The sequence below is a fragment of the Globicephala melas genome, chromosome 12 (assembly GCF_963455315.2).
Source record: "Globicephala melas chromosome 12, mGloMel1.2, whole genome shotgun sequence".
Lineage (NCBI taxonomy): Eukaryota > Metazoa > Chordata > Mammalia > Artiodactyla > Delphinidae > Globicephala > Globicephala melas.
In genome coordinates, this window is record NC_083325.1 from 66,275,159 (window position 1) to 66,290,937 (window position 15,779).

The 15,779-nt window shown below is 38.6% G+C and overlaps 1 protein-coding gene across 2 annotated transcripts in view; it reads right to left on the minus strand.

The window, feature by feature from the left end:
* Window positions 1–15,779, minus strand: part of LCLAT1 (lysocardiolipin acyltransferase 1) — a 192,644-nt gene that overhangs the window by 129,242 nt on the left and 47,623 nt on the right. The window contains exon 2 of one of the 2 annotated variants that reach the window (XM_030858024.2): window positions 2,542–2,710. The exons of the other annotated variant lie outside the window; for it this stretch is intronic. Within the exon in view, the coding sequence (XP_030713884.1) occupies window positions 2,542–2,706 (165 nt within the window). The 5' untranslated portion in view covers window positions 2,707–2,710. The remainder of the gene's footprint in view (window positions 1–2,541; window positions 2,711–15,779) is intronic. 2 annotated transcript variants of the gene reach the window in all.

Genomic DNA, 15,779 nt, shown 5'->3' on the forward strand with positions numbered 1-15,779 from the left:
CCTACAAAAACAAAAAACAACATTGCAGTAAGAACATACATATTGATAATTACCTTAAACTTAAATGGATTAAATACCTCAACCAAAAGACTGTCAAAAATTAAATACAAAGAAAAAATATTAAAAGCAACAAGGGAAAAGCAACAAATAACATACAAGGGAATCCCCATAAGGTTATCAGGTGATTTTTCAGCAGAAACTATGCAGGCCAGAAGGGAGTGGCAGGATATGTTTAAAGTGACGAAAGGGAAAAACCTACAAACAAGATTACTCTACCCAGCAAGGATCGCATTCATATTCAACAGAGAAATCAAAAGCTTTACAGACAAGCAAAAGCTAAGAGAATTAATAAGCACCACCAAACCAGCTTTACAACAAATGCTAAAGGAACATCTCTAGGCAAGAAACACAAGAGAAGAAACAGACCTACAAAGACAAACCCAAAACAATAAAGAAAATGGTAACAGGAACATACATACAGATAATTACCTTAAATGTAAATGGGTTAAATGCTCCAACTAAAAGACAAAGGCTGAATGGATACAAAAACAAGACCCGTATATTTGCTGTCTACAAGAGACCCACTTCAGATCTAGGGACACATACAGACTGAAAGAGAGGGGATGGAAGAAGGTATTCCATGCAAATGGAAATCAAAAGAAAGCTGGAGTAGCAATACTCATATCAGACAAAAAGACTTTAAAATAAAGACTGTTACAAGAGACAAAGAAGGACACTACATAATGATGAAGGGATCAATCCGAGAAGAAATAACAATTACAAGTATATATGCACCCAACATAGGAGCACCTCAATATATAAGGCAAATGCTAACAGTCATAAAAGGAGAAATCGACAGTAACACAATAATAGTGGGGGACTCTAACACCCCACTTTTAACAATGAACAGATCATCCAGACAGAAAATCAGTAAGGAAACACAGGCCCAGAGGCACATGAAAAGATGCTCAACATTGCTAATTATTAGAGAAATGCAAATCAAAACTACAATGAGATATCACGTCACACCGATCAGAATGGCCATCATCAAAAAATCTACAAACAATAAATGATGGAGAGGGTGTGGAGAAAATGGAAGCCTCCTACACTGTTAGCGGGAATGTAAATTGGTAGAGCCACTATGGAAAACAGTATGGAGCGTCCTTAGAAAACTAAAAACAGAACTACCATATGATCCAGCAATCCCACTCCTGGGCATATATCTGGATAAAACTATGGTTCAAAAGCATACATGCACCCCAATGTTCATTGCAGCACTGTTTATGATAGGCAAGACATGGAAGCAACCTAATGTCCGTTGACCGATTAATGGATAAAGATGTGGTACATACATACAATGGAATATTACTCTGCCATTAAAAAGAATGAAATAATGCCATTTGCAACAACATGGATAGACCTGGAGATTATCATACTAAGTGAAGTAAGTCAGACAGAGAAAGACAAATATCATATGATATTGCTTGTATGCGGAATCTTAAAAAAAAAAAAAAAAAGATACAAATGCACTTATCCAGAAACACACTCACAAACTTATGGTTACCAAAGGGGAAGGAGTGGGGGGGAGAGGATAAACTGGGAGTTTGGGATTGACATATACATACATTATATTTAAAAGAGATAACCAACAAGGACCTACTGTATAGCACAGGGAACTCTGCTCAATATTCTGTAATAACCTAAATGGGAAAAGAATTTGAAAAAGAATAGATACATGTATATTAAATAAATAAATAAGACCAAAAAAAAGAAGCAGCATGAGAAATACAAAATAAAATAGAATAGGGCTTCCCTGGTGGTGCAGTGGTTAAGAATCCTCCTGCCAATGCAGGGGACACAGGTTCAAGCCCTGGTCTGGCAAGATCCCACAGGCTGCAGAGCAACTAAGCCCGTGTGCCACAACTACTGAGCCTGCATTCTAGAGCCTGTGAACCACAACTACTGAGCCTGTGTGCCACAACTACTGAAGCCCATGTGCCTAAGGCTCATGCTCCGCAACAAGAGAAGCCACCGCAATGAGAAGCCCGCACACCACGATGAAGAGTAGCCCCCGCTTGCCACAACCAGAGAAAACCTGCACGCAGCAACAAAGACCCAATGCAGCCAAAAATAAAATAAATAAATAGAAATAAATAAATAAATACAATAAACGGAAATGCAATATAAAATTAACAATGTAAAAACTCTTCAGTCTGCATCTTTAGATTTTTGCATTTTACTAAAGTATACCCCAATGAAGGAAAATAAAATTCATTAGGAATATGGAAGAAACTCAACTTTGGAATATAGCCCTTAAATACATATTTTATCTCAAGGACACGAATTACTTCATTTCTCTCTTTCATTTAAAGGGGGAAATACAAAAACTAATGTGCTTCTTATGTAACACGAATATGTTTCTTCTAATATTTGACTAAATCTGACTCTAACAAAATACAAATCAATAGGCTAGGCCACTTTGGTATGGTCACTTTGGTACGGTCTCTTTGGTATGGTCTCTTTCTCTGCTGTTTAACTTACCACAGGTAGCGTGAGCCAGGTTGCCACAAGGCGGTTGTTGATCCAGCGATACCAAGATGGGTTTATAAACATCAAAGGTAAAAAGGGACCCAGCATGAAAATGCTTCCAAAAAAGCTTCCCCAAAACAGAGTGAGTATAAAGTATATCCCTCTCCATGACACCATGATTCTGAAAGACACAAAAAAAATCGATATATTTTGTTACTGTAACTGTCCAAATTCAATTTCAGAATGATACATGTAATAATCTTTAATTATAGGGCTACAGAATAGGCCCTGATAAAGAATATGAGCTTGAATGCCCTCTTACATGACCTACAGGTCTAACAAGTCAGAACATTAGAAATGGATACTCTCCCCCAAAACAGATATATTTATCAATGGAACAGAATACAAAGCCCAGAAATAAACCCACACACCTATGGTCAATTAATCTTCGACAGGAAATCCCTGATGGTCCAGTGGCTAGGACTCTGTGCTTCCACTGCAGGGGGCACAGATTGGATCCCTGGCTGGGGAACTAAGGTTCTGCATGCCAGGTGGTGCAGCCAAAAAAAACAAAAAACAAAAATCTTTGACAATGCAAGCAAAAATATACAATGGAGAAAAAACAATCTCTTCAGCAAGTGGTGCTGGGAAAGTTGGACAGCCACACGTTAATCAATGAAGTTAGAACATACCCTCACATCATACACAAATATAAACTCAAAATGGATTAAATATAGGACATGACACCATAAAACTCCTAGAAGAGAACACAGGCAAAACATTCCCTGACTTAGCAATGTTTCCTTAGTTTCCTTGGGTCAGTCTCCCAAGGCAACAGAAATAAAAGCAAAAATAAACAAATGGGAACTAATCAAACCTATAAGCTTTTATATTGCAAAGGAAACCACAAACAAACGAAAAGACAACCTACAAATGGGAGAAAATATCTGCCAACAATTTGACTGACAAGGCCTTAATTACCAAAATATACAAACAGCTCATACAATTCAATAACAAAAAAACAACCCAATCAAAAAATGGGCAGAAAACCTAAATAAATACTTCTCCAAAGAAGACATACAGATTCTCAATAGGCACATGAAAAGATGCTCAACATCACTAATTATTAGAGAAATACAAATCAAAACTACCATGAGGTACCTCACACTGGTCAGAATGGCCACTGAAACAAATGCTGGAGAGCATGTGGAGAAAAGAGAACCTTCCTACACTGTTGGTGGGAATGTAAATTGGTGCAGCCATCATGGAAAACAGTATGGAGGTTCCTTCAAAAACTAAAAATAGAGCTACCATATGATCAAGCAATCCCACTCCTGGGCATTTATCCAGAGAAAACCAAAATCCGAAAAGATATGTGCACCTCAGTGTTCACAGTAGTACTATTTAAAACAGTCAAGACACAGAAGCAACCTAAATGTCCACTGACAGATGAACAGACAAAGAAGATGAGTTATATATACAAAATGGAGTACTACTCAGTCATAAAAAGTAATGAAATAATGCCATTTACAGCAACATGGATGGACCTAGAGATTATCATACTAAGTGAAGTAAATCAGAAAGACAAATACCATATGCTATCACTTATACATGGAATCTAAAATATGACACAAATGAACTTATTTATGAAACAGAAACAGACTCAGTCATAGAAAACAAACTTATGTTTACCAAAGGGGAAAGGGGGTGGGGGAGGGAAGCGGTAGGCGTTTTGGATTAGCAGTACAACAACAAGGTAAACAACGTCTTGCTGTATAGCACAGGGAATTAAATTCAATATTCTGTAATAAACCATAATGGAAAAGAATATGAAAAAGAATACATATATGTATAACTGAATCACTCTGCTGTATAGCAGAAACTAACACATTATAAAATCAACTTTTCTCTTTTTTTAAATTGAAATAAAGAAAAAAAAGAGATACTCTCAACTGACTTCCCCAAAAAAAGAAAAAAGCTGTTTAAAAAGCCTTGCTTTTTGTTCTACTTATTAGTATTAACATAAAACTGTATATTTTCTTTTCCAAGACGTTATCCAACGCAAAATTTTAAAATATTCCAGAGTTCGTTTTTTTTTTATCTCTTACATGACCTACAGGTCTAACAAGTAGATTTAATGGACTAAGAACTGCAGAACAGCTTCCTAAGGGTGACTGTGCCTGAAAGTGATGGCAATTTTACAGAGTGCACTAAAAAAGAATTTGTTAAATCTAGAAATATTAATTATTTACATTAGAACCTAAAAGTAGTATCTTTGGGCATTTGGTCTTTATGAGCTGAAAGATTAAGTAGAAGTCAGACTCCTCACTCACTTTCTTAATTATTTGCCAATGGATTACTTTTGAGGGTCCTCATAACCAGATGAACAAAATATTGATGTTTTAAAAATAAACTGTTGGAAGCACAGTCTAAAATGAATAATCAAACATTTGATTTTACAACCTAAACTCTATTAGAGCAAAAACATGGTTTGCTTCAGGATAATAAAACCGTGGGAAACATTAAAACCATGGTAACAATAATGGCCTTAAAATTTATATATTAAAAAAAGGTATTTCAGGGCTTCCCTGGTTGTGCAGTGGTTAGGAGTCCACCTGCCAACGCGGGGGACACAGGTTCGAGCCCTGGTCCAGGAAGATCCCACATGCCACGGAGCAACTAAGCCCATGCACCACTACTACTGAGCCTGCGTGCCACAACTACTGAAGCCAGTGCACCTAGAGCCCATGCTCCGCAACAAGAGAAGCCACCACAATGAGAAGCCCGTGCACTGCAACAAAGAGGAGACCCCGCTTGCCGCAACTAGAGAAAGCCCGCGCGCAGCAATGAAGACCCAGCGCAGCCAAAAATAAAATAAGTAAAATAATTTTTTTTTAAAAAGGTATTTCAGCAATTAAGACCTCTGAATATTTGAAAAGAATCACAACAGGAAAAAGAAATAAAATTTCAAATGTCATGGTGCTTTAAAAAATGTCAGACAAACAAAACAGGTCAAGTCTCTTACACCGAATCAAGTTTTTCTGCATATTTGGTATATTTTTAAATCTCTACCAATACTTGACAGTGTTATACACAAAATCCTTCAAAGTACAAACAGAACAAGTATCTGCTAAGAACTGGCTTTCTACTAAACTCTAGATCGGAACTTCTAAGAAGCGGGTTGAGGGAGTGAGGGTGCAGAAAAAGCACACTGGAAAACAGTAGCCAAACAATTTGCTCACACAGGGCCCAGGATGGTCTGTAGTGCTACACAGCCTTGGCTTTGCTTTCTCTGAGGCTCAGCTCCTCCTCTTTGCATTAAAAGACACTATAGGCCACTTCTGTCCAGTCTAAAGTAATAATTTAAAAAGAGCTGCTGAATTTAGTATTCTCAACCCCTATTTCCTTTCATAACCCCTGCCCCCAAAATATCCCTGCAATGCTACTACTCGATTTGAAAACCCCCCTGTAACTACCTTTTTTTAAATCTACTGTTCGTTTCTGTCATTAGCTAGCTCTCTGTTTAGATACTCACCCCTCAACTCCCTGAAGGGCTATACTTCACATTACATCCATATACAACTACTTCCCCATCAAAGGCTCTGACATGCTTCTTCCTCACTTACTGAACTACTTCTCATTCGATGTCATTAAAAGGAAAAAAATTATAGTTAAAGGAGCTTAGGTATCATCTAACAGAATCTTTTCAATTTACAGCGATGAAGCTAAGGACCAGAAGAGTTAAGAGATGCGTCACGTGAATATACTGGGATTACTCAAACCAAGTCTCATCTAAAATTACTTTTCCATCCTACTTCTGTTTCTTCCCTAACCTCTCAATCATGTGTACAGTGATTCAATAAACATGCAAAGAGATTCCTACTGTGTGTCAGGCCCAGTGCCAGTTATTTGGGGATACAACAGTGAACATGACAGACATACCAAGCATTTACAAACCTAACAGTCTCTCCAGCCCCTCCTTATGAACTCTGCATTTAATCTAGCCCTGTTCTCTCTCTTCTTCCAAGTCTCAAGGATTTGATAGAAAACTTGGTTAAGAACTATGCTACTACATGCTTATTTAGAATAAATGAAATTTTAAAAAACCAAAAACTGGCTAAACCAAGTGCTGGTAAGGATGCAGAGCAACCAGAACTCACACGTATTGCTGGTGGGAACGCAAAACGGTATGGCCACATTGGAAAACAGCTTTACAGTTTCTTAAAATATTAAATGTACATTTACGATATAACCCAGCAATCCCACTACTGAATATCCAGGACAAATTGAAAACTTACGTTGACACACAAACCTGCACACAATTGTTTTCAGCAGGATTATTCATAATTGCAAAAAACTAGAAACAACCCAAATGTCAGTCACGGGTGAGGGGATAAACACATTCTAATATATCCATAGAAAGGAATACTACTCAGCAGTGAAAAAACATATGACTGATACATGCAACATCTGGGGTTAACGTCAAATGCATTATGCTGAGTGAAGGAAGCCAGGCTCAAAAGGCATGATTTCTTTTTAACTGTATGTTTTCATTTATATGACATTCTGGAAAAGGCAAAACTATACGGAGGGAACAGATCAGTGGTTGTCAAAAGGTTAGGGGTAGGGGGAGTGTTTGACTGTGAAGGGGCAGCACAAGGGAAGTTTTAGGGGTTGAGGAAACTGTTCTATTTCCCAATTGCAGTGACGGTTACAAGACTATGCATTTGTTGAAGCTCACAAAACGTATATTTACTGATTTTTACTGTATGCAGATTAAGAACTAAATTAAAAAGATTATGCTATGTGAGATGAAATCTGATAGAATGTTCATTAAGCTCTTATGATCTGGGGAATTCTACACGTCTGGATTATTTCAATTATAATGACATCTAAACTATGTCAAGCTTTTAGAATACACCAGGCACTGTTTCATATACTTTAAATGTGTGAACCTGTTTAATACAATAATCCCATGGTGTAGATATTTTCATTACCCCACACTTTATATATAAGGATACTGAGGCACAAAGTGGTTAAGTCAAGATTATACAGCTAGTAAATGGCAGAGCTGGGATTTGAATCCAGGTAATTTGGTGTCAGGGTCCATGCTCAGTCTAAAATTCAACATTATGTTCTTTTTCAAGCACATACTTCTTTTGTAATTAAACACACACACTTTAAACACTATACAAAATCAAGATGTCATAAATCTAAACTAAATTTTTAATATCTCATGCAAAAATTATTCTGAATGTTAGTGAAGTTTATAGGAACTTAGTGAGGAAATCTAACGTCTTTTCTTAACACTCCCTAGTACTTAACATATAGCATACAAAAACTTGGGGAGAGCTGAGGATGGGGGTTGCCAGCTTCTGCTGGAAAGAAATCTCGTTAAATAACTGGTAAATGAACCACCTAATCTTTTAAAATCCTTTAAAGTAAGGGCCACATCACTGCAAAGGTAATCACAAACACCGTAATTTAATATTTCTGTGCATTCTTTGTATAATACTGATAGCGTTCTCAAAAAATAAAAGCCATTTGGAAAAGAAATAATCATAGTTTTAAAATGGCATAGCCATTTTATTGCCGAGTACAGATACATAGAACTAAACTGTAGATCTTCTTAAAAAGCTATGCCTACTTCAGTGTAACCCAGGAACTTTTCCCCTTAAGACCACTGTCCCTTCACAATGAGTTAAGATCTCTTACCCACTAACTTCCTAGCTCATAATATGATTCTGATTCTGATGCTTGCCCTTGTCTAACCATCTGTGGTTCCAATGACTACAATGCCAAGCAAAGGCAGGAACCAAAACAGAGCCCACCTGGACTCTTGTTCAGTTGCATATATTATTCCTAGAGTATGACAATGTAGGAGGATACTCCCTGACAAGGATTAAGGGAATGTATTAGGGATACTTACAGTTCCTTGCTCAGGAAGGAAAGACGTTTTACTTCATAAAATTTCCTTAGTTTTTAAATTCACATAACAATTCAAGTATTAACAAGCATTGCTCTCATAGTCTAGGAGGGAAGCTAAGTGTGTTAAGGAACGACTGCAGTTTGGTATGATACATACTGTAATAGAGGTATGTAACAGGTGTTAAGGATAGGTCAAACCAAGGCAAGATGAGCTCTGCTAAAAGGGATTAAAGAAGCTGTTAGACACTTAGAGGATCAGAAATTGCGGGAGAGGAGAGATTACTCCAGACAATAAAAAAAAACATGTAGGGCTTCCCTGGTGGCACAGTGGTTAAGAATCCGCCTGCCAATGCAGGAGACACGGGTTCAAACCCTGGTCCGGGAAGATCCCACATCTAAGCAACTAAGCCGGAGAGCAACTAAGAGCAACTAAGCCGGTGCTCCACAACTACTAAGCCTGCGCTCTAGAGCCCACATGCCACAACTACTGAAGCCCGCGTGCCTAGAGCCCATGCTCCGCAATAAGAGAAGCCACGACAATGAGAAGCCCACGCACCACAACGAAGAGTAGCCCCAGCTAGCTGCAACTAGAGAAGGCCGGCGCACAGCAACGAAGACCCAACACAGCCAAAAATAAAAACAAATAAATAAATAAATTTAAAACAAAAAACAAAAAGAACATGTAGAGTCACAGAAATTTGAAACAGCATGGCTTAAACAAGGAACTGTAACTCATTATGTATTAATGAGGTATAGGGTACACATCGGGGAGCTGCAAGAAATCAAGAAGACCCTGGTCCTAAAGACAAAGTGCACACACCCAGGGCAGGATAGACAAGAATACCACCTTGAGCATGTCACCATGGGTGGGAAAAAACCTAAGGTGTATGACTCATGTTTTAGAATAAATGTCAAAAGTGACATGGTGTAGATAAGCCTGGACTCAATAAAACCAACCTGTATACTGATTAAGAGCAAAGAGCTTCTCTGCCCTCTAAAACGGTGCATGAGACTATCAGCAAAAATCCAGCATTGACAGATGCTGGTATCAAAGAAGTCTGTGAACCAGGAGCACCTGATCCAGTTCCACCTCTCAACAGCCTGATGATCGTGACCACGCCACTTAACCAGGATGCTCACAGGTGAGGAAGTCAGGAACAATTCCCTCAAATTTTGAGCACCTAATATTTGCCAGGCACTTTACAAAAGGCTCTCGGTATTTACATACTTAACACCTACAGATTCATATTCATGAACAACCCAAAGGTTCATGACATGTAAGTAATCTGTAACTTTGATGAAACTCAATGTTGAAATTTGAATATTGCAAAACTAGTGCCAAAAAAACAAATCAGGGGTTCCCTGGTGGTACAGTGGTTGGGAGTCCGCCTGCCGATGCAGGGGACACAGGTTCGTGCCCCGGTCCGGGAGGATCCTGCATGCCGTGGAGCGGCTGGTCCCGTGGGCCATGGCCGCTGGGCCTGCGCGTCCCGAGCCTGTGCTCCGCGGCGGGACGGGCCGCAGCAGTGAGGGGCCCGCATGCCGCAAAAAAAAAAACACAATTCATTTAGGTAGTAATAATCTGGCCAACTATCCAGTATCCTAATCTCAATGGGCCTTTACTCTGTTCTACTTACCGCACATGTACCATAGTGGATTTATAAATTGGAGGTTTTATTATCAAAAGACCTTGCTATAGGGCTTTCCTGGTGGCACAGTGGTTGAGAGTCCGCCTGCCGATGCAGGGGACACGGGTTCGTGCCCCGGTCCGGGAAGATCCCACATGCCGCGGAGCGGCTGGGCCCGTGAACCATGGCCGCTGAGCCTGCACGTCCGGAGCCTGTGCTCCGCAACGGGAGAGGCCACAACAGTGGGCGGCCCGCGTACAGCAAAAAAAAAAAAAAAAAAGACCTATTACCAGGGGCATTCCTGGAAAATGCAATGGAGAATCCAGAACTGGGACCAGTAAGACTTAAAGGCCAAAAAGTAAATACTGAGTTATAAAAGTAATATGAAGAGTTAAGCATATTGTTTCAGCCTTTGTCTTATCTGAGAAAGTAAAACAGAGTTTCTGGGCTGTGGGGACACACAGCTGAGGGAGTAACTGCTCTGTGGGGTTAAGTAACCATATACCTACTGAATCGTGAATGCTGAGACCCCACAAAGTCTTCCCTCACGGACCTTTCAAATGACTGCAACAAGATTTTAGTCCTAGTCCAGTGCACTCCAATAAACCTTTCTGCAATGATGGAAATGTTCAATAGCTGTGCTGTCCAACATGGCTGCCATTAACTACATGTGGCCACTGAGCCCTTGAAATTTGGCTTGTTCAACTGGAGAACTGAATTATTAATTTAATGGTATTTAAATTTAAATGCTGGAGAGGGTGTGGAGAAAAGGGAACACTCTTGGACTGCTGGTGGGAATGTGAACTGGTACAGCCACTATGGAGAACAGTATGGAGGTTCCTTAAAACTAAAAACAGAACTACCATACGACCCAGCAATCCCACTACTGGGCATATACCCTGAGAAAACCAAAATTCAAAAAGAGTCATGTACCAAAATGTTCACTGCAGCTCTATTTACAATAGCCCGGAGATGGAAACAACCTAAGTGTCCATCATCAGATGAATGGATAAAGAAGATGTGGGACATATATACAATGGAATATTACTCAGCCATAAAAAGAAACGAAATTGAGCTATTTGTAATGAGGTGGATAGACCTAGAGTCTGTCCTACAGAGTGAAGTAAGTCAGAAAGAGAAAGACAAATACCGTATGCTAACACATATATATGGAATTTAAGAAAAAAAAATGTCATGAAGAACCTAGGGGTAAGACAGGAATAAAGACACAGACCTACTAGAGAATGGACTTAAGGATATGGGGAGGGGGAAGGGTAAGCTGTGACAAAGCGGGAGAGAGGCATGGACATATACACTACCAAACGTAAAACAGATAGCTAGTGGGAAGCAGCCGCAGAGCACAGGGAGATCAGCTCTGTGCTTTGTGACCACCTGGAGGGGTGGGATAGGGAGGGTGGGAGGGAGGGAGACACAAGAGGGAAGAGATATGGGAATATATGTATATGTATAACTGATTCACTTTGTTATAAAGCAGAAACTAACACACCATTGTAAAGCAATTATACTCCAATAAAGATGTAAAATAAATAAATAAAACAAGACAAAACAAAAAACAAATAAAAAATTTAAATAGCCACACGTGGCTACTGTATTGAATATGAATAGCACAGCTCTATGCTGACTTACTGGAGCACACTTCTCTGAGGAGTCTGACCAGACCATGAGGAAAGATGAAAATATAGAAACACTGGTGGTTCCCTTTTTATTAGCTGTAATAAAAATTCCAGCTAATCACCCTGCAGTGAAGCCCAAAGTTCATATAACCCTCACCAGTATGCAAGCTTCTTTGTAAGTCCCCTATTTTTTACTGTGCGTAGATTATGAGACATCTGAGGAAAACACTTTAACATGACATTAGATACCAAAACAAACAGAAAAAAGTATACCTGAAAGAAACTATTCAGGGAGAAAAAAACTATCTTTAACATTTTCAGAAAGACAAGAAATACTGCATCTGGTAGGTACTTGTGGGGAAAAAAATTTTAAATAAAATGAAGAATGGAAACATTCAGAGAATGAGAGCTACTGTAAGTTTAAAACACAGCAAATGTTTAGTAAAAACATTAGCAAAAATGAAACACTCAACAGAAGAGTTAGACAATAAAGCTGAAGAAATCCCCCCAAAAGTCAAGCAGAAGATGAAGAGATGGAAAGTAGAAAGAATATTAGAGGACCAAGACAGAGGTCTCATAGGCAAATCGTATAAGCCTCAAAAAGAAAGTAGTGAGAAACTGGAGGGGAGGAAATCAGCAACAAAATAATTCATAGAAACTCCCCAGAACAGGAGGACATGACACTCCACATTAACAGAGCCTACTGAAAGCTAGGATAATGGATGAAAACAAATGCTCACCAGGGCACATCGCTGTAACTTTCCAAACACAGGAAATGATGGACATTCTACAAAACCTCTGGAGGGGATGAAAATGGGTCACATGTAAAGGATCAAAAATTAGACTGGATTTGGACTCGGCAGCAATACCAGAAGCAAGATGAAAACAGAACAATGCCTACAAAATTCTCAAGAAAATTATTCCATCCAGTCACTCTTTCAATCAAGTGTGAGGATAGTAAAAACACTATCGCAAGGTCTCAAAGTTACCTCCCATACAATCTTTTTTCAAGAAGCTATCGGAAAACGGGCTCTGCTAAAACAAAAGAGTAAACAAGACTGAGGGAGACTTGAAATACAGGAAACAAGAGATCCAACACATGTGAGAACCTCTAAAATGATCATGAAGGGAGATCCCAGGGTGACAGTCATACATAAAACAGAGAAGGCATCCAATCTAAACAAACTGGGGAAGGGTGACTCAAGAGAAAGACTCTTTGAAAGCTGTATCATCAAAATCCTTGCTGCTAAACAAACCATCTTTTTCTGAGCCAAGAACAGAATGCCCAGGTAAAGCTGGCACAGATTCTAATCTGTACTTGGCTTCTTGAACATGTGCTAGTAAAATTCCTGTTCTCTCTTCCATACACAGCTGCCAGATCAGCTGATGACACTCATTTTATCTATCCTAAGTACTCTGCTCTGACCTACTCCTGAGAGGTGGTGGGAGGGCATGGTGAATTTAGAAGCATTATTCCTACCCGAGAGTCAACACCTGCAGAGTCCTGACTGTGGTGAGCCCTCCACAGTAGTTTTCCAGGACTTATTTATGCATGAACCTGCCCACTGCCTTCCCCTAAAAAAGGATCTGTCTGGTGAATCCTCTGGGAAGCTGAGGTCTGACTATCACCCAGAGACTCTGTACCTGTAGAAGCCTTCATCTATCTGATGGCAGCAGTGTTTGATGGCAGTGTTCGATAGATTACGCTGACTTCTCAAGTTCTCAATAAATAAATAAATAAATTGTATAGGGATACATAGATAGGTAAAATTTTAAAGTAAAAGAACAATCAACATAAAAGGATACTAGCTGTCGTGGTGGGGCACACAGGAGGCTTCTAAAGGTACTGGTAATATTCTATTTCTTAAGTATGGTGGCTATTTATATGTTCACCAACAATGACTTTTGGACTATTCTATCAGCGGCAATTTTTGCCAATCTGCACACACACTGTATATCATACACTCTTCTAATTATATGCTACATTAGCAACAGCAACAAAAACGGTTTTAGGGATTACCATCCTAGGTAGAAATGGAAAAAACACAGCTTTCACTTGTTAATTCATGTATTTCTATATTACCTAATTTTACAAAGAATAAACATATAATTTACAATTAAAGATATCTTAATTATAAAAATTTTAAGAACACATTAATTCAGGTTAGGATGATCTCTCTTTGTTATAATCCCTGATCAAATACTCTGCCAGAAAAAGCAGTCCTTGGGAATCAGTGGAGACAAATAAATGGGACAAGTTTATAATTTTTCTAAGACTGCTCCAAAATAAATAAGCAACATGCTGATCCTGATTCAAGTGACAAAATCAAATACATAAGATGAGAGCGTGACCACTAATGTCAATCACTGCATATATAAGATATATAATAATAGTTATTGCAAAATATCGCTTCACAATGAAAATGAAAACGTTTTAACAGTCAGCTAAAACAATCATAGCCTGATTACTGAGATTATTCCACAAACTGAAAGAAATTAACTGTTAACTATTTAAATAGTTTAAGCAAATGCTCTTTACGTTCTAATTTTGTAAACTAGGTGAATACTTCACTTATACAATTGCACTGATTTAGTTTTTTCGCAAACATAAGTGAAATGTTTATAAGCTGATTAATTTCTTTTAAATCCACCAATACATTTTTAAATCCCTGGATGCATGTTAATTTGCATGACCTGATTTTAATGAACATGTCTTCATTTCTGGAATCTAATAACATAAACACATCTGTCGACTGATGAAATGGTGTGCTTCTTTATTCCCCAATGACAACTGTATTTGTTTTCCTTTCAAGTCCCGAAAGACAGAGGCTCAAAGCTAAATTTAACATCCAATTTTAGAAGCAAAGATTATGGTTATTATTATCTGTTTCTCCTCTTACAATCTTATATTTTTATTCTTATTGGCATTATTGCCATATGTCTTTCATTGTAAATCACTTTAAATTCTTTTAGGAAGCAGACTATTAATTAAAAATAAATTTAGGACTTCCCTGTGGCCCAGTGGTTAAGAATCCCCCTGCGAATGCAGGGGACACGGGTTCGATCCCTGATCCATGAAGATCCCACATGCCACGGAGCAACTAAGCCCGTGAACCACAACTACTGAGCCCGCAAACCGCAACTACTGAAGCCCGTGCGCCTAGAGCCCGTGCTCCACACAACAAGAGAAGCCACCACAGTGAGAAGCCCGGGTACCGCAACGAAGAGTAGTCCCCACTCACCACAACTAGAGAAAGCCTGTGCACAGCAACAAAGACCCAAAGCAGCCAAATATAAGCAAATAAATAAATTTAAACATTGTCACCTATAGTGACCTTATTTATGTTTACACATTTTACTAATTAAAAAAAAAAAAAGAAACTAGGTCTCTACTAAAGCATAGTGTCAGGAAACCACTAGAAATTTGTATTTAACAGTTTATGTTCTAGGTATTCTGAAGACAAAAAAGTATACTCCTTTATAAGCAAATCGCCAAAGGAAACAAGTAACAAAAAATAAACCAAAAAGACAGAACTTAAAACACCTCTGCTTATCAATTAAGCACTTATAATGCAACCAGGGGAAGCTAAAAGGAAAATGTTTAAAGGTGCTCTGGCACCTGTTTGGGAAACCAACAGACAATAACAGGAAAGGGACAAACTATATGGTTTCATTCTTCCTGAAGCAGCACGAGAGAATAATACTTTCCCAGATACAAAAAGAAAGTAAAAGGTTAAGCAGCATTCTAGTTACAGAGCACTCAGAAGAAATAAAACCAGTTTACAAATTCTGACAAAACACAACAGGACAGCTGAAGAGCAGAATACGGTCAAACCTTAGCTCTACCCAAAAATGAAGAAAGAACTTTCAACTATCAACTGGAATTCAGTAAACAAGTCTGTTAATTCCCTGGTGGGGGAGTCTACCCTGAGTTCTTAGAACTGTATACAGACATTTGGGGTTATATAAAATGACACTACTTATCTACTGAAGTTTAGTGAGAGAAGAAATTATCTGTATAAATATTCACAGATCTCTACACTGATACAATTCTTTTACT